The sequence below is a fragment of the Lutjanus erythropterus genome, chromosome 3 (genome assembly GCF_056507025.1).
Source record: "Lutjanus erythropterus isolate fLutEry1 chromosome 3, fLutEry1.hap2, whole genome shotgun sequence".
Taxonomy (NCBI): domain Eukaryota; kingdom Metazoa; phylum Chordata; class Actinopteri; order Lutjaniformes; family Lutjanidae; genus Lutjanus; species Lutjanus erythropterus.
The window spans coordinates 35,937,193-35,961,218 of NC_139319.1; the positions used below are offsets into that span (position 1 = coordinate 35,937,193).

Here is a 24,026-nt window from a genome sequence, read left to right on the forward strand (position 1 = left end):
AGTGTGTGACTTTAATAACAACATTTCTCAACAAAAAACTAAAAGAAATTAAGGGATTTATATTCCACACCTATTTAGGAAACACACTAGGAAAACTGTTGTCAGTAAACACAGTTTGTCGCTGCATCTACAAATGAAAGTTAAGACTCTATTATGTAAAGTGAAAGCCATATATCAACAACATCCAGAAATGCTGCTGATTTCCCTGGGCCCAAGCCCATCTGACATGGACTGATGCAAAGTGCAAAAGTGGTCTGGTGAGTCCACATTTCAGATTGTTGTCAGAAATCATGGATGCTGTGACCTCTGGGCTAAAGAGGAAAAGGACCATCCAGATTGTTACCAGCACAAACTTCAAAAGCCAGCATCTGTGATGGTATGTGGGTGTGTTAGTGCATTTTCAGAGACATCGCTACTTATTTCAGTAAGTGCCACGTGTAGTAAAGGAGTCCAAGAACTAGACTCTTGAAAATGTGTGATGCATTATGAAGCGCAAAATACAACAGATGCCCCGTACTGTTGAAGTCATATATCAAGCAAAGAATGTCACTTTCAAAACTTCAACAATTAGTGTCCTCAAATGCTTACTAGTGTTGTTAAACGAAGACGTGATGTATCAGTAGTAAACAGGCTCCTGCTCCTGTTTTCTGGAACATGTTGCAGGCATCAAATTCAGAATGAGTGTATATTTACAAAAAACAATAAAGTTAGATAGTTTGAACATTAAATTGTTTTGTTCTGTATTCAACTGAATATAGGTTGAAATTTTTTGCAATGTCACAACATTTTTGGAATTGGGGTTGTAATAAAAGTGAGTATAAGAATGTGAGTGTAAAAGCATCTCCTATAAATCCCCCAACAACAAACAGAAACCACCCTGCCACGAAGTTTATATCCAATGCTGCAACACAGTCTCTAATATGAGCATGTTTTTTTCCGTTTTTGTTAGACTTCAGATGACTATGCAGCTCCACAAGCGGCATCAAATTAATTAACAATGACTTACAATACAAAGCACTTTGAACTGAGTGTGCACTGCGAATAGAGCCAGATTGACGGGAAACTTTGACCCTGCAGCCCTCCCCACAACAGTTGCTTATGACTTCCATGAGAGGCTGAAGGCGAATTCCCTCTGGCGCAGGGCCAGACGTAGACACAGTCTGCCACAACACACCACAACGTGACCTATGTGATGAACTATGTTAAAACATAATGTGAACGTGATGCGTTTTGTCTTTTAGTGGGGGCAAACAAACAGAGTTCAAAATATATCACTAGTTTGAGTTAACAGACACACCTGAGCCCACAATCCATCAATAATCTTATAAATGAATAATAAATAAAATATTTTATGGGCCAAACAACTACTACACTACTTAAGTGAGGAAATAATCAACAGATTAATTGACAGTGGAAGGTGGAGCCCTGATCAATACATTACCATACAATACTGTGCAAAATAATAATATAGATAAACACTTAGATTATATTATTCGATGAAGACTGAGGAGTGGAGGAGTGTTACTAAAAAAAGATCATTGCGTAGTTGTATTGAGTTCCACCACAATGTTTACGAGACTGGCACTCAAAAAAAACAACAACTTGGTATTTCACCCAGTTTTGAGTGGACAATCATAATCAAGGAGGTCATCAGCCAATGATGTACAATAAACAACAACTGTGGAATATGACATGCCCGCTTTGGTTCTCAAGGAAATCCTGTTATTTTTTGGTTCCTGCTTGTTTTTGGTGGATGCTCAGAAGGGTTCAAAATTAGGTGCAGGAACTGGAACAGGGCCGGTTCCATGTTGGTGGAAAAGGCCAAGTGTTGTGTGCCTGATGTGCACTCTGGTTGGCTCACACTGGGTCGTCTCATAACTTGAACAAACTAGCCAAACCATAACGTAAAAAGCTGGTTATTAACCAAATATTTGCCTGAACCCCAAAATTAAACATACAAGCGACTGACTGTAATGTCTGATTTTTTTTCAATGAAAATTGATTTATATACACTTTATATACAGATTTTTACTCCTTGCACTGCTGCCATGGTTACATCTATAACTAGACTTCCCTACAGATTTTCAATTGACTTTCGCCTAACTGTTGATAAATTCACAATTTGACCATCAAAACATTACAGTAGAAATATGTACAATGAAACAGTGCTAAAATAGGTTAAATTGACATTTAGATGGACTAAATTATGTCCAACAACAAAAATCTACTCAGTTGGGGGGCTTGTGTTCTGATATCACTATTGATTACCATGCACATTGGTGTGAGGTCAAAAATACAAATTATTGGAAACATGAATTCTGTATACCTTCATATTTGACATGTATTAAATAAAGTGATCTCATACTGTATGTGTGCACTCAGAGCACCCTCATAGTCCCCTATAAAACTATCTTCAAATATCATCCCATACTACTACTACGCCACTTAATTCAATACTTAATTCGGTACAAGTTTTAATACTTTAGACAACAGAACCATGTATTGTGGCATGATCTTAGAGTCAGAATGGGTGTTTTCTGATCAAAATTAATGATAAAGCTGTAGTAAACTGTGACTGGTCACTGATCCTGCATCAGCAAAGCAAATTTTGCATCTGCAATCAACAACGTCACTGCTTCTAGTCACAAACACTTATTCAAAGTTTCTATGAGAGCAAACACTGCTGTGTTACTTTTGATTTTAGTGGCTGGATGTCTGAATGTGTAACATAGCGTGACAACCTATCTGTTTAATTGTCAGCGCCACCTTAGCCGACACAGAGACTCACAGGTCAAGAACAATCACAGGTCAAAATACTTAAAAAAGAACATCTGAGCCAGCAGATATCCACAGACCAGAGCAGTGATGGAGGAAGGATTCATTTACTGAAGTGAAAGTACTAATACCACACTGTGAAAATACTCTGTCACCAGGAAAAGTACTGCGGTCCCAAAGTGACACCTTTACAATGTTTGTTTTGTCCAACCAACAGTCCAAACCTCAACATTATTATACAAAACTATCAAAATAATTAAAAGGAAAAGCAGCAAGTCTTAAGATTTGTGAAGCTGGAAACATGAGACATGTTCACATGAATAATTACTTCAACAATTATTAAAACAATTTCCAATGAATTTTATGTCAGTGGAGTAATTAATTGATCAATTGACTAATCATTTCAGCTGTACTCTTATTGACTGTTGGGTAGTTATTTTAACAGCATCTCATCTTTAATAAACTTTTTGTATGTTTGTGTGTAAAATCTCTTAATTTGTAAAGTAATTATTAACTAAAGCTGTCAGATAAATGTAGCAGAGCCTGACTGATATATCGGTTGACTGATATTATTGGACCAATACTGGCCTAACAAAGGTGTATATCAGTATCGGCCTACATGTTATCTGATATGTGCCTGTATGAAAACTTTTTTTAACATAACATAATGGAGACTGTTTTGATTTGGTAGCTTTATATGCAGCATCCTCTGTATATTTTTGCACTTTTCTTACTTCGGGTTTAATATATAGATTTATTTTGCTCTATTTGTGCTTTTCTCTTTATAGGTTTTTTATAATTATTAAAAATACTAATGAAAGGTTATTGTTTCAGAGCCTTGATATAATGTTGGACAATAAAGTTTATTGTTAAATTGTAAATTATGCTGCCTCCATTTTTCATATTTGTCACGAGCTGTAACCACTTTTGAGGGATCATTGAATAAAATATGTGTTTACGTATATAATCTGTTTTCTGTATATTATACTCTGTATAAAATTCTGGCTGATATATCAATATCAGAGTGTCATGGAGTAAAAAGAACAATATTTCCCTCTGAGATGTAGTGGAATTAGGGTGTCACAATCCTCCAAATCCATGGTTTGATTTGACTTATAAGGTCAAAATTTGATCTGATTTTTTTTATTTAAACATTTTTTTAGCACTGATGGCTATGCCACTGATCAACTATCGAGTCTTGATTTGAAAAGATCAACATATCATTGGTTTTATGCCCTGACAACTGTCATTTACATATTCAAATTCTTCTTCAAAAAGATCTTCTATATGGTAGTAATATAATATAATAGCACATAAGCTACACTGCGCTTCTTTGAAGTGAACAGAAGTAAGAAGTGGCAGAAAATGGAAATACTCAAGTACTCAAGTAGTACTACTGTACTACTAACAAGCACAGTACTTGAGTAAATGTACTTGTTTACATTCCAACACTGGAGTAGTGTAACTGGTGAAGTGAGAGATATGGCGATGGACATATTTAATAATTTTGTTAATATAATATTGTAGCAGAACCAGACTCTGTGTATCACTGTGTATATTCTGTTGAATTCTGCCAGAAAAATAATCAACAAGGTCAAGGGAACTGATGGATTCTGCTGCTGGTACATGTCTGCAAATAGTCAACTGTGATGAAAACAAACAAACCCCCCTCAGCTAGTATATTATGCAATGCTAATTTGGCATGGAGAGCTACACCTAATTTCTGGTAATGGAGCTCAATGATTTGTTCTGTTTTTCCTCTCCCGATTAATCCTCTTAAAGTAAAGTGAATACTCTAATGAGCACGCAATGCATCAATCACACTTTTCCCGTCACATTTGAAGTATTGATAAAACAGCTGATGAGCAGGTGTATCACTGGGTCGCTCACTCCTATAGGCGCGGATTTGGGCCTAAAAACAGAACAGACTACAAACAGTGCCAGGAATAACTCAGTCTGAGGCAACAACAGAGAGGGGGATTGCTATGCAAAACATCAGGTAAACCGTGGGGTGAGGTAAACATCTTTCTCAAACGCCATGCGCGTACACACACAAAACACATGGGGGGCTCGAGGGTGTTAGAGGCTGTTATTCATTATCCACACGACTGCATTCCAGGGCTGGACAAAAGGAGTTATCGCCACCATCATTCAGAGGCAAGCACACGAGAGGTAGAGAGGGATTTAAGCAGGTTCTCAAACAAGATGCCCCCACCTGATAACCTTAGCACCGCCGTTGCACCATTCCCACATGTCCTACTGCATTCACAAATCAGACAGAGGGAGGAGGGGGGAGGGTTGAATGAGAGGGCAAGGTGAGAGGAAGAAAGAGCAGGAGGAGAGAGAAAGAGAAAGAAGCTGTGTGAACATTAACAGTGAATGGAAGCGATGGAGAGAGATAACGGCACCTCCTCCTCCTCTTCCTCTTCCCATTTGCAGGAAGTGACCAGTGAGGTTGTGGCAAGTGCACCTCACGACTGATGTGGCTGCTCCACTGCTCTGTGAGAAAAGCCCCGTTCTCCTCCACCTTCACTTTTTTCCTTCACTACCTGGAAGTTCTTGTGAAATCTTTAAAGAAGACAGGAATTCTCCTCCCACTTTAGTTCCTGAAAATCAGGTTTTAAACATTTATGATTCACTCACACCCCTCAAGTTTGTATTTAGGGTTGCAAATTTTATGCATTTTCCTTTACCGACATTTGAAAATGCTAAAAGCTGAATAATCATTAATAATTACAAGATACAAAACACACTTACTTTTCCCCCCTCATTTTTTGAATTTCCTCTTGTTTTTCTACTCATTTTTTTCTCATTTGAAGTTGAAGTTTAGGTTTCCTTATTCAACAAATGGCTTTGCCAGAGTCAGAATTACTGCCATTTCTATATTTTTAATCAGTTAAATTCCTAATGATGACTAATTGATTAATCATTAACATCCTCAGCAAATATTTTTTATGTGTGTTTGTGTATTTAGATAGATGTGTGCTTTTTGCATTTATTTCTTTCCTACTGTGCTTTCTCTGCCCCCTTTTTTTAAACAAATTTGACCTTGATCGATTAGTTGTCAGCTACAAAATTATTCGCCAGCTCTTATTAATCATTTTCAGTCATTTTTTTTAAAGAAAAAATGTTTCTTCAGTCCTCTATGACTGTAAACTAAATATCTTTGAATGGTGGAGAAAACAAGACATTTAAAGACATTCGTTTGAGCTTTGGGAAACTGTGATTGACATTTTTCACCATTTTGTGACATTTTATAGACCAAACACCTAATTGATTAATCAAGAAAATGATCAACAGATTAACTGACTATGAAAATAATCACCAGTTGCAGCCCTAACCTGTACTGCCTTGTACCAACACATCTCTTGAATCTTGCTTCTTGTATTATTTCACCTGAGAGATCCTATTACATAACTCACCTGTTCAACACCTCCCTCGTCTGAGAAGGGGAGGGAGGGTGGACAGGTGAAAGGCCAACCTGTTTGTGCAATGACCTTTGTAACTGGAGGGTCAAGAGAGATTAAGCTGAAAATGAAGAAGTTCTCTGACACCTTTTATCTAGTGCAATGGTTTTCAAAATAGGGTCCACAGACCAACAGGGTTCCTTGAAATGGCTGCAGGGGGCCCAGGAAAAGAAGGAATAGAATATTTTATCTTTCATCATATTTTTCTGAAGTTGGAACAACAAGATAAGATACAAGGTTGTCTGTTTTCATTGATTGTAATTTATAGTGATCCTTGTTTGATCATTGATTGATTATTAAAACTTCATTATCTTCCAAATAAAAAAAACAATTTGAGAGGATTTTGTCTTAAGGATTCCCTCTGAGTACTTTATATTAATTCTTAGATTTGAATACAATGAAGTCTTCACATAATCAATAATCAAGCTAAGATCACTATACATTACAATCAATCAAAGCAGCCAAACCTATTTCTTCTCTTGTTGTTCCAATCAGAGGCAAACTGATAAATCAGTTGACAGCTACATCAGTCAGTAAGTATTGGTAATTGTGCAAATGCTGCCTGATATGTTGAACTGAATATAATGCAGATTGTTTTTATTTGCTTTATAGGCAGCATTTATGCATATTACATCCTTTCTCTTAATTCAGGTGTAATATTAGGGCTGCAATTAACATCATTATTACTAATTTCCTTATTAAATAATCTGTCAGTTATTTTCTTGATTAATTGATTAGTTGTTTGGTCCTGAAAATACTGATCACTGCTTTCCAAAGCCCCAGATGATATTCTGAGATGTCTTTGTTTTGTTCACAACCCAAACTGTCACTGTGGACTGTCACAGTCCACTAGAAAATCTAGAAAATATTCACATTTAAGAAGATGGAATCAGAGAATTTAGACATTTCTTTAAAAATGATTGAAAACAATTAATCGATTATCAAATAGTTGGTGAGTCATTTAACAGTCAATTACTAATAATGGTTGCAACTCTATTTAATATATACACATTTTGCTCTGTTTGTCTTTTCACTTATGATTAATAAAAAATAGCAGTGAAAGTGAAAGCATCAAGTTTTAACCATTTTTGAAAGATTATTGCAATAAAACTGTTTATCATCATTCTGTATAAAGAATATCAACCAATATAACAATATGATCATTGTCTTACTCACTAATATCTGTCGGGCACTAGTTCCAACTTCAAAAAATAAATAAATAAAACAATAAAATAAATTAAAATATTAAATTCCTCCCTTGAGTGGGGACCCCCTACAACCCACCCAAGGACCCCTGTTGGTCCCCGGACCTCAGTTTGAAAACCAGTGCTCTATGTACAGTAGCTGTCTCACCTTTTTTGAACTCCTCCAGCATGGCGTCCAGCTTGGTGTCATTGAACACAAAATGTAAGGGGTGGCTGTAAAACTTTGTGATGGTTTTGAGCGGGGTGCAATCATCCGGGTCCACGAACGCCAGGTCCTTGACAAAGAGCAGGTCCACTATGTTGGATCTCTCGCCCTCGTACACCGGGATGCGGGTGTAGCCGCTCTTCATGATCTCGGACATGGTGTTGAAGTCGAGGGTGGCGTCCCCGGGGATCATGAAGCAATCTCTGAGCGGCGTCATCACGTCCTCCACGGTCTTAGTCCTGAGCTCCAGCGCGCCCTGGATGATGTTCAGCTCCTCCTTCACCAGGTCGTTGTAGGGGTCCGTGACGCGCAGCATCTCCAGCAGCTTCTCCCGGTTGTACACGGTTCCTATCTCCTGTCCCAGAAGGTAGTCCAGCAGCTTGCTCACCGGGTAGGACGCGGGGAAGGTGAGCAGCATGAAGAACTTGGTGAGAAAGATGGTGTTGGCGCCCACAGCCAGGCCGTGCCTGGAGCAGATGGCCTGGGGCACGATCTCTCCAAAAATCACTATTCCGATGGTGGACATGACCACCGCGATCAACCCGGAGCCGGCGATATCATCCAGCAGGATGGTCAGCGTGGTGTTCACCAGCACGTTCCCGAGCAGAAGCGAGCAAAGCAAGTAATTCCCTTGACTGCGGACCGGCTCTATCTTTTTGGCGTAATTCTTCTCCTTCTCCGTGCCGCAGTTCTGGACGATCTGGAGCTCCATGGGGTCCAGAGCCATGAGCCCCAGGTTCAACCCGCTGAACATGCCCGACAGGCAGAGCAACATGGAGATGAAGATGACCTGGAGCCAGAAAGGCAGCAGAAACTTTTTCTCCTCCACCACTATCACTTTGGTGTCATCCCCGTCGTGGTAGATCCAGGTGTTCTCCGTCCACGGGTCGTGCATCCCGGGCACGGCCGGCGTCGCGGTGGCGATGCAAAGGTAATACGCTTTACTCCTCTCCGTCTTCCGCAAGGGTTTGACCTCAATTTCAACTATTCCCGACGTCTTTCGGTTCAGGATGATGTTGGGCAATATAATTATATCCGAAGTCCTAATACCGCAGGGATGCAAGCCGGACGAGTCCTCCTGGCTCTGGTTATCCCCCGAAGAGCTGTCAAGGCTCCCCACCGTCCGGCTCCGCTCATGTTCCGTGAAGGCGATCTTGGACCAGGTCTCGTTGTTGATGTTCTGCCCGTACACCCTTAATTTCACCCGAGAGCGCTCACTCACCCGCAAGTAGCCCTTATCCATGAAAGAAATGTCGTCCGTGTCCTCCAGTCGGAGCCCTATGATGACGGTCTCCTCGGACCCTTCCTTGCCACTTGTCGGGGTGACACAACAGCCAGTGACAGTTAAGAAAATCATCGCCAAAGCTCGGACCCGGTTAAGTGACGCCATTTTTGCAGCGGTGGGCGCTCGGGATAACGGCTCTGCCATATTGATAACCATTGGCAACCAACCTCCTGAATGAAAAGGGCTTTTAAAAATCAGAGCCAGTCGGAGTCCGCCTTCATCTCTCCGCCGAGGGTTGCCGCGACTTGTGCATCGGGACCTGCTCGTTCCCACTACGTGTCCGACACTGATGACTCTCGAGCGCAGGCTTATGGGCCAACTCGTGCCTCCCCTGATGTCCCCGAGACAGGCGACGGCGACGACCAATCAGCAGGCGCCGCTGACCAGGGGGCGGGGCGTCCGCAGCCTCCTTGGCGAATCAAATTCCAAAACAAGTGCACCTCATGTTAGGAGACAGACAGGACTCTACTCGTGACTTTTTTGACATATATCCTACTACAGGAGATAACTTATGTATTTAAAATGTATTAGTTAAAAAGACACATCAATAAAAAAAATATGGACACCTGCCTGTACCTGTATAGATCACCCAGAGGAGAAATTCAATCTGATACAGCAGCATAAGGGAAATGTGGTAAAAAAAACAAAAAAAAACACACAAAAAACAATATAATAAAATAAATTAAAAAAAAGTAAATTTTGATATTGATATATCATATATTTTTATACAGAATATAAAATACATACACTTTTTTTTCTTTGCAATGATCCCTCAAAACTTGTTACAACTTGTAACAAGGACATGTAATGGAGGCAGGATATTTTCCAGTTTAACAATAAATGTTATGGTCCAAAATCATACCAGGGCACTGAAACAGTAAAACTTTCACTGATATTTCTGATGATTATAAATAACCATAAATAAAAACCAACCAACAGAGCAAAAATACATTTATATTAAGTAAGAAAAAGGATCAAATATATGTAAACTTCTGCTCTTTAAGCCAGGCCAATAACATCAGTCAACTGATGTACCGGTCAAGGTCTATATGAAGACTTTATCTTCTTCAAATCCAAAAATAAAAACATACTCAGAGGGAATTTCATAATTCAAAACCCTCTCAAGTTAGGAGTCAGTGGTCTACTGTCTGCTGTGTGGGTTCTTGACATGAGACAGTCTGGGAACCCCTGCTGTATACAACAAATAGATGTGCAGTGTCTCTCAGGTATACATACTTCACATACATGCATAGAGAATTTGTATGTACATGTGCAATATCTTTGGTGGCAGCATTGTAACTGTGAGTGGTTATATGACAACACAATACTGAAGTGTAAGTGTTACATTTACACTGAGATTGATTCAATTATATGCTGCTTTTTTGTGGTACTTAATTTATCTATATTGCATTACATTACAATGCACAATGATTAGTCAATTAATCAATTAGTTGTCAACTAATAAATTAATTGGCAAATATTTTGATAAAGGATTCATTGTTTTGAGTTATTTTTTAAGAAAACTTTCCACATTTTCTGATTTCAGCTTCTCAAATGTGAATACTTTATATTTTCTTTAGTCCTCTGCTACAGTAAACTGGATAAATTTGGGTTGCAGACATTTGAGGATGTCACCTTGGGTTTTGGGAAACAATTAACAATATTTTTCAAACATTTGGGACATTTTATGGACCAAACAAGAAATCGATTAATCAAGAAAATGATTGATGGATCAACTGATGATGAAAATAATTGTTGTTGTATGTGCAGCCCAACTTAATTCCCCCACATTAACACAAAACTGTCTCTTAAAGTAGTTTCCCAACTTTTTGACTGGTGATCTCTTAAAATAAAGTTGTGACCTTCCATCACAGGTCGGGGCCTTAATGTGGATGTGAGTTATAGGCAGATCAACCAGAGTATTTTTTCCTTCTCAAATGGTTATTTTAAGGACTTTAAGAGGTCTGAAGAGGTAAAACTATTCTGTGTTTGAGGGGAAAAAAGGGAGATCAGAGAAATGTTTCAAAAAAAAAAAAAAAAAAGGACAGTTTTATGTAAATTTGATCCCTCAAATTGATCTTTGGACCCCATGAGCTGTTGCACCTGCTGTTGTTTCAGAGCGGGTGTCCATTTCAAACCAGCGATGCACCTACCATTCCTCTGATGACTTGCTGAAAGGCAAACTATGCAGGATTTTTTTTTTTTTACAAATAACAATACAGACTCATAGAAAAATAGCCCCTCTCAATAATGCATCTGCAGAGATCTCATCCTCCAATTATAGCTTTTTATTTTCTCATTATTTTGCTGTGCTTCAGAGGCTTGACTAAACCAAAACATCGATATTTGAATGAGACTCAATTATCAACCATCTTTCTGGTGCATTTACAAACAGCAACTGGCAAATCCTTCTTATTCTACCTATAAAAGCACCTCAGACAATACTGGTGTAAAGAACCCACTACGTGATATATGCAAAAATAAAAATAGATGGACAATTGATTAAAAAAATATTTACTGTTTTATAACAGATCAGACATCATTACTAACATCATGATGATGCTACTGCAAAGCTCACACTAATGCAAAACCTGTTGATATACTGACTAAACAAATTAATGAAATTAGGAGGTATTATAAAAGAAATCATGTCATTTGTTAAGGCAAAGGTGGGAAAAGTCATGATGCAGGTGTGAATGGTATGGACATGAAATTCATATGCACACAAATGAAAAAATGACCCTGCAAGTATTTTGCAGTGTCCAATACTGTTCAAAATAATAAACAAGCTTACAATTTGTGGATTATTAGATTTTGCCTTGAGTCTGTTTTTCCACAAGGGAAGATTACTGGAATAAGTGTGGGCAGAAACATCAAAAAAGGATTCATTTAAATAGCTGAAAAAACAATTAGAAGTATTAATCAGACACAAATAACAACGCAGCATCAACCATAATCAAGTCAATAAATCTGAATTACTGTTATTATGCAGGCACAGTCTGGTGCTGGGCCTGTATTTCCCACCATCATTTGCAGCAGGTAGCAGACTTTGTGCTGCAGCATCCCCCTGTGGCTGAACCGGGACGTTGTTTCTCCAGCTGAGAGGCCAGCTCGAAAGGATCCACAACAGCTGCCTGTACCAACAGTTCACATGGTAGAAACCAGTAGGAGATTACAACTTACACCCAAGTATTATATAAGAACAGTGATTCATCAAAGACAAATGCAAAGAATGTATAAAAGTTTGAATTGAATTCCCACTTTTTCTTATTGTCTGGCATTAAACACTATGCATTGTGCTGAAAATTCTACATAATAGCAGAATAAAAGGCTGTTGTACACTGAGCTTTGAAATGCATGTTTACTCCTGATGTACGTCTCTCAGCATCTCTTTTATCAGACACTGGTTGTTCATTAAATCAACGTTCCACAGTAGCTGTGCTTTCAAAAACAAGATCAAAGGCTTTTTATTACTATTATCACCATCTGGCCAGATTGATTAGAGAAAAATATCTCGGACCTGATTTCACTTCAGACGGGCAGTCCAAAGGTTAAACACAAAGGGACACATTTTCAATTTACTTCTTTGCTGCTTAGAAACAAAATGGAAACCCCTCAATAGCAGAGTAAAAAGCAAGTAAGTAAGGTTTATTTGTATAACACCTTTCAAAGATACAACATCACAAAGTGCTTAACATCAATTAAAAACAGATTCTTAAAAAACAATATAAAAAATAGCAAAGACTAAAAAAAAAGTACAGAATTGACAGATAATATACACAGCAAACACAAGAAAATGTGTAAAACAAGTGATTAAAGGATCGGGGTAGTGATTGAAAAATGTAGAGTGGTGTTTTCTAGATGTGTGTGTGTGTGTGTGTGTGTGTGTGTGTGTATTAACAGAATGACCATGAGAGCTGATAAGATGGTATTCCATTAGCTGAGAAGAGAACATTCCTGCCTGTTCAAGGTTCCCCAGCATGACTCCACAGTCTGGTTATGACTCCAAGACAGCTGCTTGACCTTGTGCGTGTGAACGTGTGCGTATGTATGTTTGAGCGGGTATGTTGCGAGTGTGTGCGTAAGAACTTGCGGCATGCGTCCTGGTGTGTGAGTATGTGCACAGTTACAGACAGTGGGGCTCTCTGGGCGTGTCACACACTTGAAGCTGATACCACAAACACACTGACCTCTAGAGCTCAGAGATGAATCAGGCAGAGACACTCTCACATCCAGGAATTTCACTGTGACACTGACCTGAGGTTTGACTCCGCAGGGCTCAGAGGGGCCTCCCGGTGGCTGGAAAGTGAAGTCCTCCTTAAATCTGGACTGGGACAGGACGGCGGCCAGCTCTCCATCAACCGCCACCGGCTCGTTGACCTGCGAAACACGCCCACGTCTGACATCATTTGCGTACAGTGCAGGAGCAGAAGACACTGATTTAAGGCTGGGCCATACGGCTCATAAATAATACATTACAATGTTTTTTTAAGCTGTCCTGCAATATATGATATATACTTTGACAGGGCTCAGCAATAATGATTGGTTGCTTGCGACGAGGCAAGTAAAATGCCATGCTGGGCAAGTAAATCTGGCAACTCACTTGCCATCACTTGTACTATTTTTGTATTGTTCTGTATGTTGAAGATCTTAATAACTTGGGGAAATTTTTATTTAGGTAGAGGCGTCAAATAAACCCTCTGGGCTTTTTGCCTCTCTCTCAACTGCATATTTTTTGTCCTCTTTGCCTTTTTTATGTGTATTTTTTTATTGTGTAAAAATAAAAACTGAACTAAAACTAAACCGACAAGGCAAGTGGTAAAAAAAGAGTTAAACTATGTTGATAATTAATGAATAATTTGTTATTTTTCATGTGAAATGGTAGAGAATTTCCAGCTTTTCATTGTTTACTACCATATTAAACTGATTGTCTTTGGTTTTGGACTGAAAAAACACAACATTTAAAGACTTAGATTTTGAAAAACTGAGATGAACAATTTTATAGATGATAGATGATGATTTTATAGATTTTTTTTTAGATGTTGCAGCCCTAGATTAAACACAACAATTAACTTTATTCTTTGTTGTTATTTCACAATCACTAATAAAAATGTGTACAGGGGAAAGTAAAAGTTGACTCGCCCAACACAGCAAGTAAAAAAAAGAACATTAACGTTGAACCCTGTTCTAATATACACAATTTCTCTAAAATAACATACTGTTAGGGCTGGACAATATCAACAAAACCAAATATCACAATATTTTGACCAAATATCTTTATATTACAAGAATATTGTAGGGACTACTCTTGGTGCTTTCACAAAATATAAACAATCATAAGTAATACTGATATAATGTCTAAGTGGGTAAAGGCAAATCATAAAACAGCTACAACAGTCTGATAAGTTCAGATAACATCACTTTACTGTAATGCAACGCTTATAAAAGACATATCATGATATCCAAGACGATATCTAGTCTCATATCATAAAATCAATATAATATTGATATATTGCCCTAATTATGCTGTTCTTGTACTGCAGGATCTACAGACCTTGAATGTGTACTGACAGTCAAACGGGAAGCTGCTCTCTACTCCTGTGATGTCCCCGTTATATATGACCTGACTGGGCTTGGTGTCGCCTTTAGGGACCTTGAACAGGCGGTATGTGGCAGAGACAAACTTGAAGTCACCTGAGAAAATCAATAAATGCATCAGAGTCAACTTGAAATGCAGCAATCTGTAATGCCTTGTGTGATACATTCATTGAACAATTAACAACTGACCCTAAAGTTGCACCGATACAATTAGCAGCAAAAGTTTAGCAGAGTCCAGTCTAATGTATGTTAAACATTAACCAGAGTTGTGCAGCACTAATTAAATCCAACCCCAGCTGTGTAAATCTAAATTATGAAAACCTCAATCTATCTACCTAAACCAAGAGAACAGTCACTAATTTAAAAAAAAAAGTTAAAGAAAACTAAGATAATTTTAGTATCTACGTCATTCTCACTGAGACAAACACAATTTGAAGTCTAATTTAAAATATCAAAATGCATTTAGTGTTGTTAGTGCTGTCCCAAAATCCAGCAACCTGTGGAAATGTTCACAGCTGATGTGATTGTTAATGGTCTAAGTAAATCTCTAAGACCAAATAAATAAACTCAGTTTGACTGTTCATTGATTCACATTTTGTCATTTCCCGTTAAATACAAAACCGTTCTATGCAACATTTTCTTGAGTATGAGACTCTTCTGAGAAAACACAGGGGCTGGTAGATATTTGGTCAGAAAGCATTGCTGTCATGAATCTAAATAAAGATAATCATGTTTTCTATTAATGTTTTTATGGGCATTTTGAGATATTGCATCAGAAAAGGTTGATGAACATGGCAAAATTAAAAGATTTGGCCTTTTTTAAAAAAAGAGTTATTTGGAGATGGAAACACCTTCTCAAAATAAAAGCTGTTTGTTACAGCCTTGCATAACATAACCTATGCTACCAACTTCTGACGAAACTACAGTGTGCGTCAAACCAGTTGATGGAAACATACCTAATTCACTAAATTCTGCTTTTCAGGGCATTTAAAAAGTTTGCTTAAAACTTGCTTGACAATTAAAAATGGGGTTAATGACTGACAGAAAGAGTACACAAACTCGGAAATTCACAATACAGCCACAGTGTCCTCCTTTGAAACCCCCATTATGTCTTTAACTTGTGTGAACAAATTGCTTCAACCATTGATTGTATATTAAATAGGATTTCAACTTCTTTAATATACCATCTATGGCTCCAACTCGCTACTTGGGCTGCAGTACTCTTTTTTTGGATGTGCACTGGACTGGTTGCACAGCAGACATCTGGACTTGTCAGCCGAGGAAAAAGAAAGGTGGAGTTAATAACAGTAAGTAAGGCTTAGTTCCATTAGGTGTCCCAGTAACAGTGACAATGGACCAGCATGCACCTCCCCTAAGTGGCATGTTGCAGTCATTAATACACCTTCTCTAGTACGATATATCAAAAGGTCTACTGTGCAACTAGTCCATTGTTACATATGGCTCTTTTCAAACTTTTATACACCCGTGGTTCATTCACTCAGGTGTTTTTACTTAAAAAATATACATCTGTGTGGGCAAACTGTGCTTGATTGACATCTGCCAATTACTGTAGCTTTCTGCTCAGGTTGGAAAATAGACCTTTTCTGCAGCAGCCATTTTTCTTGAAAGAGTAGTGTAAACACAGGTATAATAATGATAATAACAGAGTCAGCATGCTGCTATTGTTCATGTTGGCTCACCTGTGTTTACCTTACTATGTCATGTTAATATTGCTGCTGTGACAAAGGTCTATTTTCCAATCTCTTCAAACTGAGCAGAAATCTAACTGGCAAGAATAAGTGTTAATACTTGAGAAATTGAGTTTTTAGATCAGCCTATGCTAAAACAAAACATTATAATACAGTAAATATGTATACATATAAAAGCATATACTGTAAATATAATGAGTGACAAATAAAAAAGGAAACTGTGTCAAACCCAGAACATCCTGCAGTTCTTTGTTGTCGACAGTGATGACACTGGCTGTAACCAGTCGTGGTAGGCTGAAGCCCACTTCTTCAGCCAACTGCAGCAGATCCTTCCACCAGAGCGCTCCACCAATACACTCACCTGCCAAGGTAAACTTACACTGTAATATTCTGGCACATGTCTGCGAGGATTTATGGCAGCAGGATATCAATTTCACGCACCCCACAGGACTTTGTGTTTTTTTATTTCCTCAGTTAGTCTTCCGCTGCTGTAGACGTCACTGAAGTACAGCTCACCACCATCCTATGGTGTATACAACAGTGTATAAAGTGAAGATCAAGGCAAACTATGTAGGCTTAATGACTGAACATGTTTGTAAAATGTGATTGGAAAGTGAGACCATAATCAAAAGCAGTGTACCTTGAGCACACTGTAGGCTTCAGCCAGCACTCGCCTCTTGTCTGGAGAGAGATTCACCACACAGTTGGAACTAGGGGAGAGAATCAACATTTCAACACAGTTTCCTCAGAATTACACAGAATTCAAGCACAAAGCAAAGAGAGACAAGAGAGACTTCTTACATAATGATATCAAATGAGCTTTTCTCCAGACCCGCTTCTCTTAGAGCCTCAATGTAGCCCTGGACAAAATTGACATTGGGCTTCTTGTAACCAAACTCTTTCATGTGATGGTCCACATATGTCCGAGCCACTTCAAGCTACAAGAGAAAACAGACTGGTATTAAGTCTCTCTGTTGGGCACACATCTAATTTTGAGGATCATGCAGTGCTTTTATCTGGAGTCATTAATATTTGGTTGCATTTGAAGCTGAATTTGATATATTGGTCTTGACGGGATAGTTAACCCCAAATCAAAAATACACATTTTTTCCCTGGCCTGTAGTGCTATTTATCCATCTTTGATGTGAGCCGCTGAATTTTGGAGATGTCAACCACAGAGATATCCTCTCTCTCTCAGGCACTCAGCTTGGGCTGCTCAAAGCTCCAAAACACTGCTGATGTTGTCAACAAAAACTTTGGTGATCAGTATTTTGTTGATGTTCTTTTATTTCATGATTTAATAGTGATGACAACTTGAACAAATGTGAGGAAATCTCTATTCATTATGCACTGATGAGTAAAGACAGGATGTGATGTGATGAAATAGCTGGCTCTGTTCTGACAGTCAACCTAAGTTAAATCACAGCAATTATCCATTAGAGACGCAGTGTTTAATCTATTAATTGATTATTAATTGATTATCAAATTAATCACCTATTACCTATTTCAATTATCAATTAATTGGTTTGAATACATTTTTAAGAATTAAAGTCAAAATTCTCTGATTTCAGGTTCTTAAGTGTGAATATTATTTTGTATTTTTTTTTACTCCTATATGACAATAAACTGAATATCTTTGGGTTGTGGGCAAAACAAGACATTTGAGGATATCATTTTGGGATTTTGGAAACACTGATCAAAATTTTTCACCATTTTCTGATATTTTATAGGCAGACAACTACTAATCCGTTATCTGAGACCCCCAGACGATCAGTATGGAGGTGTTTCATGTTTTTATTCTGCTACTTTTTTAGATTTGAAAACTGGTCACCGTTCACTTCTACTGTTTGGGAGATTCTGCAATGCTGTTTTCCGGCAAAACTCAAAGCAGTGTTTTGTGGACTAAAAACTAAACCTGACCTTCAATCAGCATGAGGGTGAGTAGATAATGACTGAATTTTCATTTTTGGGAGAACTATCCCTTTCAGACACACAGCAGTGTCTGATGCCCAGGTAAGTATCAGTTATGTAAGTTGATTGTGGTAATAAACATTATCAGCGTCTGAAGGGCAGTAATCATGCATCAGTAATGACTCATGCATTTATTTTTTCTATGATATGAAATAATCTATAAGTAAAACATTGTCAGCCTAGATGACTAAATACATGAGGGTATGCTTACCTCTCACTGCAATTTTTACAGCCAGGAGAAATTTTAGCAAGGTTCTTTACAGTATCATGAAACTCTGAGAAAATGATGACCAAAACATTGCCTAAAATTAAAACTAAGTTCCAGTGACCAAATCATAACTGCTCCAAAAAATACATTTGCAAAAATCAACAGCAATGTCTCTTTTCAGAAATTATGAGCAGATTTCTTAAGATAATCCCCAGACATTGTTTTAAGCAGTTTCATGTAGGAACTACTTTCTTTCTACTTCACTACACCCATCAACTGTATCACAGCACAGAAAGAAGCCTGCATCTACTCACAGACGAGTAAATAGATTATTTTAGGGCTTTGAGCACCTCAAGCTGTGTGCCGTCTAGTTCCATTATGTTTGAGTCAGAGCAGACTTTCTATGGCTGATATCTCAAAAACTCAACAACTCACACCAAAAGTATCTAGATGGATAAATAAGAAAGGATTTTTTTTTTTTTTTTTGATTTGGGGGTATACTGTCCTTTTGAGCAGTTGATATATAGTGGGGAGCAAGATTTTGTCGTTCAAAATCCAGACGGGGAAAGCTGTTGTTTACATCACATTGACAGAGTCACAGAGTCCCGGGGAGCCATTTTTAGTCGTCTGTATACATTATCGATATTTTACTGTGCAATGTAGCCTCACTGTGATGCTGATGTACAGTACCTGGTCCTCGGTCATGTCAATCCCAGTGACGTGACCCTTCTCGCCCACTAGCTGACTCAGCATGTAGCAGTCTCTCCCACTCCCACTGCCCAGGTCCAGTATTCTGCAGCCCTCCAAGCACTCTGGCACCACCAGACCGCAGCCATAGTACCTGAGGGAGAAAGACACCCACATTGTGGACTAGTGTGAATACATATGAAGTAGGGCTGAGTGATATGGCTTCAGACTGTCAAACTCATATTATATCACTGGTAGAGGCGATGCAATGTAAAAAACAGTCCCCAGTCTAAAATACAGCCCTCATCCTTGCTGGGCTGAGTAGTTTGTTAGGTTTGTTATTTTCTGTTACAAAATATAAGTACTACATTTTGTCAGTGTTTCTGTCTGTTCAGACCATAGTGGTTAATGTTGAAGTGATTTCAGTGATTTTTGTGCCGGTCTATAGTTTCAACCATTTACATTTCTGTCTTTTGTAAAATCAGCCACATCAATTTTCTTTTAGTGGTAAAAAAAAAAAATAATATAAGAAAACTGATGAATATTTGTTTATGCGAGATTTACACAAGTTCATGCCAGAGGGGAAACTTTCTGTCTTCTTCCCTAAGAATTAAAAGTAAAATTAAAAGTATTTAACATAAAATGCTGTAGCAGTCTGCTTTTTATTGTGTTATTTTCATTGTTTCAAAGTCATCAAAATGCAGGGAACTGTTTGTTTTTTTGTTTCAAATCCTCTCTATTTGTAATGTTGTTGATATAGTGCCTAAGTTGGTAAAGACAAATAATGGAGCAGCTATAACAGTCTGATAAGTTAAGAAAATGACATTATTTTTCCATAATGCAGCCTTTAAAACCAAGAAAAGAAAACACGTATATACCATATCATATAACTCTTTTTGATATGGCTATAATGATCCAAAATTCTAGTCTCCTATCACAATATAAATATAATATCAATATATTGCCTGTCAGTGACTTCAGGGTGGACTTTTTTCAGAGCCTGGCGGATGAAGGCTGGGACCGGCTTGGTTGGAGCCACACAGGCATTGCTCTTCAGGTCTGAGGAGTTTTTCAGCACTTTGCCATAGTAATCCTGTATGAAGGCAGAGAAGCTGCGTGTCATTATGATACAGCAGATTGTTATCAGTTCATTCAAACATGGCAGGTGGGTTAAAAACCGACTGTCGATATCAACAGGCTGCTTTGAAACTGTACTCTGATCAGTGATTACACATTAACACTGGAGTATTATTGAACAACAGCGCTGTTTAAATGTGTTTAATTTAAAAAAGGGTTTAGCTAATTAAAACCCTAGAGCTAAGCTAGCGATCATTTAGACATAAACAGTGCCGTAAATGACAGTTATTACCTTGACGTCCACGTGAATGGAGCTGTCAGCGAAGCCTTTTGCACTTGAAGAAGAAGTTTTAATACGTTAACTTCAAATGACATGTAAGTTACAGTCACTGTTAGCTAACTGCTAACTGCTAACTCAGATAGCAGGTTAGCTAATAAAAAGCCATATTCCACAAGTTAACAGTTACAAGTCATAATTCAATACATAAATATTACTTCGTAGGTTTACTGAGGACACTATACAACAACTGTTAGCGTCTCACTTTAATATATGTGTACGTTTAAATGTGACAGACACACAGTACTCCCTCGGTTTATAATGCTAACGTTACATGAAAATGAGATAAGATATGAGGCATGTTTTCAGGCTGCTCTTACCTCTTCTCTTCAGACATTGTGTTCAGTGCTGACACGACCTGTACAGGAAATGTCCAGGAGAGGTTTGCTCTCTGAACAACATCAACATCACGGTCAATCAGTGTGTACAGTTCACTTCCTGCTCAACAGCACCCCCTGTCCCTCACTGTGTGCACCCACAGCTGCTCAACCCTCACACTGTCAATGTGATGGACATCCACTAACTCATTATTATAAGACACTTTCTCAAAATAATTATTTAATATATTAAAACAATGGTTTATTATATTCAAATAATGAGAAACTTTCTTGATATAATTACTTACTTTCTCAAAATATCTCAAAATATTATGTCAAAATAATTCGAAACTTCCTCAGAATTATGACTTACCTATCTAGCATCTCAAAATAATGATAATGACTTAGTATCTCAAAATACTACCTTCACTAACGAAGATCACACCATATGTTTGGTATAAAAGGTAGTTTATTGGATGGTGACAGAGTTGCTTGAGATGGGAAGAAGGTCATGTGTGGAAGGATGGTAGGGGTCGAGGAGAGGGATGAGGAGAGGGATGTGGGAAGAGTGGTTTGAGGGATGAGGGGGTGGAGGTGAGGGATGAGAGGTGCAGAATGAAGGGTCGAAATGAGGGATGAGAGGATCAAGGTGAGGGATGAGGGATGAAGGGTCGAGATGAGGGATGAGGGGGTTAAGAAGAGGGATGCAGGGGGTCAGTTTGTCATTGAGTTGCAGGGCTAGGAACCCTAACCCTGCAGCTAGAGCGGTAAGACTCAGGGTGGGGGCATGTCTCAATGAGCTCTGTTGCTCTGTACCCAAAGGTTCCTGGCAGAGACCCAAGTGGATGCAGGGAAGATATGTGAACTCACCGTGGAGGAAACCTGGAACCGATGAGGTTGGACCTTATACAGGTATGCACAGGTGACTGGAGTAGAGAGATGCAGGTGATAAGAGTTTTTGTTAAAGAGTGGTGTGGTCCTGTTCCTGAATATAGTTATAAAACTTCATTTAGTGTCTCAAAATAATGACTTCACATCTCAAAATAATGATAATTAGTTAGTATGTCAAAATAATGACTTAGTACATTAAAATAATGTTAGTTTCTCATTAAAGTGACTTGCAGGATCTTTTATCCATCATATTGGTGGAAATGGGCTTCCATAGTCAATAGTCCAAAGAGTATGTTGCATGTTACATATATTTTTAATTTAATGTAAATCTTGTGATGGTATAGTTTTCCACCCAAAACATAAAACTTCACTCAGTGCTGACAACAAAAGAATCAGCGTCAATTTAAAAGGGCATGTTTATTGAACATACATCCATCTCGGTTGTTGTAATAAATGGCTTATGATCAGAACATTCAAAGAATATGTGCAAATCCACCTTACACACACTGGTGAAGAAAGAAAACATGTCTTTGGCAAGAGGCCCCTGATGGTGTTACAAGTTATATCTACTGTATTGTTAGTCAAACGTACCCTTCACAAAACTTCAGGATAAGTCTCAAAAGAAGCTCAATCGTTTCTCAACAGAAAAAAAAAAAAAAATACCCATAATGACGAAAATAATCTGTCCATAACAATAAAGCTAATGATTTCATAAAAATTATGAAAGCAACTATTTGGTTCATAAACATGTTACAGAATATTATATACAATCTGCAAATATAAAGTGGTTCCAATAATTTTTTTAAGGATTCAGCTGATATGAAAAATAGCTCATCTTGGTACTACATGTACCATAATTACACAATATTACTCTCTAGCTCACAAAAAGCATTAACATATAAAGCACTTTAGATTGTGTTCAGGCATTAATGATAAAATTCAGTCATCTTACCGTTAATACAGAAAGTTCACGTTAAAATTTAAACTTGTGCTAGAAATTCTGGGAGGCATCTTCTGTTGGATTGTTTGAGTGGGTGTACATAAATCTGAGACCAACAGCTGAAATGTTTGTGCTTTGCAGACATTTCGATGTGCATTTCTGAGGGTGTTCAAGGAAAGTCTGAAAAAATGCACAATTTTCATGACAACAGCATCAGTTCCAGTTAATATCAGAGAGTGGGCCAGCAAGGTTTAACACAACATGTTCATTGTATAATCAGTGGCATTTTTCAAGTCATGTCCATCGAGAATAAACATCGACTGTATGACAGCTCTTGTGAACTGTGGATTAAAAGGTTAAATTTGAAACGTTCAGACTCTTAAAGGCAGTTCAGACTGATGAATCTTCCAGAGAAGATACATTAATGGAACTGATAACTTTAATTGTTTTTATTACTTTATTATCCCAGACATTTTCCATGTCATTTTTGTTTTGTATCTGCAGTGCAGCATTATAAATATTGCTTGTTAACTTAAAGTATTTGTCCAACATAAAAAGCACATGCTTCTTTTTCACAGATATTCAGATATTAAGACTGATCAAGGGCAACTCTCAGACTGCTATTTTATTTTATTTATTGTCTTTGCTTTTAATGTTTTGGTTCATTGTCTACCTAAACTACAGGCCACAACCGTTAATAACATTTTATTCTAAAATTGCCTGTTGAGTTAAATACTTCTTTTACAAATAATGTGTGTGTAAATTGTGGCCAGTTGCTACACAATGATGGATATTATGGGATTATATGTAATATATTTAGTGTACTAAATCTAGGAATTCACAATATGGATTCTTTTTTTAGCCGACACCAATGATCAACTGCTTCTCAAGGGCAATACTGATAAGATAACCAATAACCTCTATGACAACAAAAATAAAGAGCAGTTCTGACTCTTAAAATGTTCAGTTAGTGTTTTTTTTAGTAAAGTTCCTCAAAAAAAACTTCACAAATATACTTAAGCTTTTACAGAGCATTTACTTAATAAATCAAATGAAATGCTTTGACATAATCTGTCAAATCAGCTGAACAGACCAGTATCGCCGCCGATAATTTATTGTGCATCCCTAACTAAATCATAAAAAGACTACAATATATCATCAGAGCTTAGGGAAATGTGGTGAGTTGAAATACTGGTTTCTCTGTCAACAACACTACAGCAACTTTCCATTCTGGTGCAATACAACTGTTTTTGATGTTTTCATGTTTATTAGAGTTTTATTTTTTTTAAATGCTGAATGTTCACCTAATGAGTAGGTGTCTGTTTATGATCACAATAAATCATCAAAAATCTTT

The 24,026-nt window shown here is 37.8% G+C and overlaps 2 protein-coding genes across 2 annotated transcripts in view; both read right to left on the reverse strand.

The window, feature by feature from the left end:
• cnnm2b (cyclin and CBS domain divalent metal cation transport mediator 2b) overlaps positions 1-9,594 on the reverse strand; it is a 59,058-nt gene extending 49,464 nt beyond the window's left edge. Inside the window, exon 1 of the mRNA XM_084715959.1 lies at positions 7,596-9,594. Within this exon, the coding sequence (XP_084572085.1) occupies positions 7,596-9,093 (1,498 nt within the window). The 5' untranslated portion in view covers positions 9,094-9,594. The remainder of the gene's footprint in view (positions 1-7,595) is intronic.
• Positions 9,595-11,949: 2,355 nt separating this feature from the next.
• as3mt (arsenite methyltransferase) lies at positions 11,950-20,524 on the reverse strand (the record flags this gene model as incomplete). Its single annotated transcript, XM_084715960.1, has 10 exons — positions 11,950-12,071; positions 13,195-13,317; positions 14,492-14,631; positions 16,474-16,605; positions 16,686-16,767; positions 16,885-16,954; positions 17,046-17,182; positions 19,114-19,264; positions 20,076-20,203; positions 20,480-20,524. Coding segments are annotated over 10 exons (1,116 nt in total), but the record flags the coding sequence as incomplete, so codon positions are not given.
• Between the last annotated feature and the right edge of the window lie 3,502 nt (positions 20,525-24,026).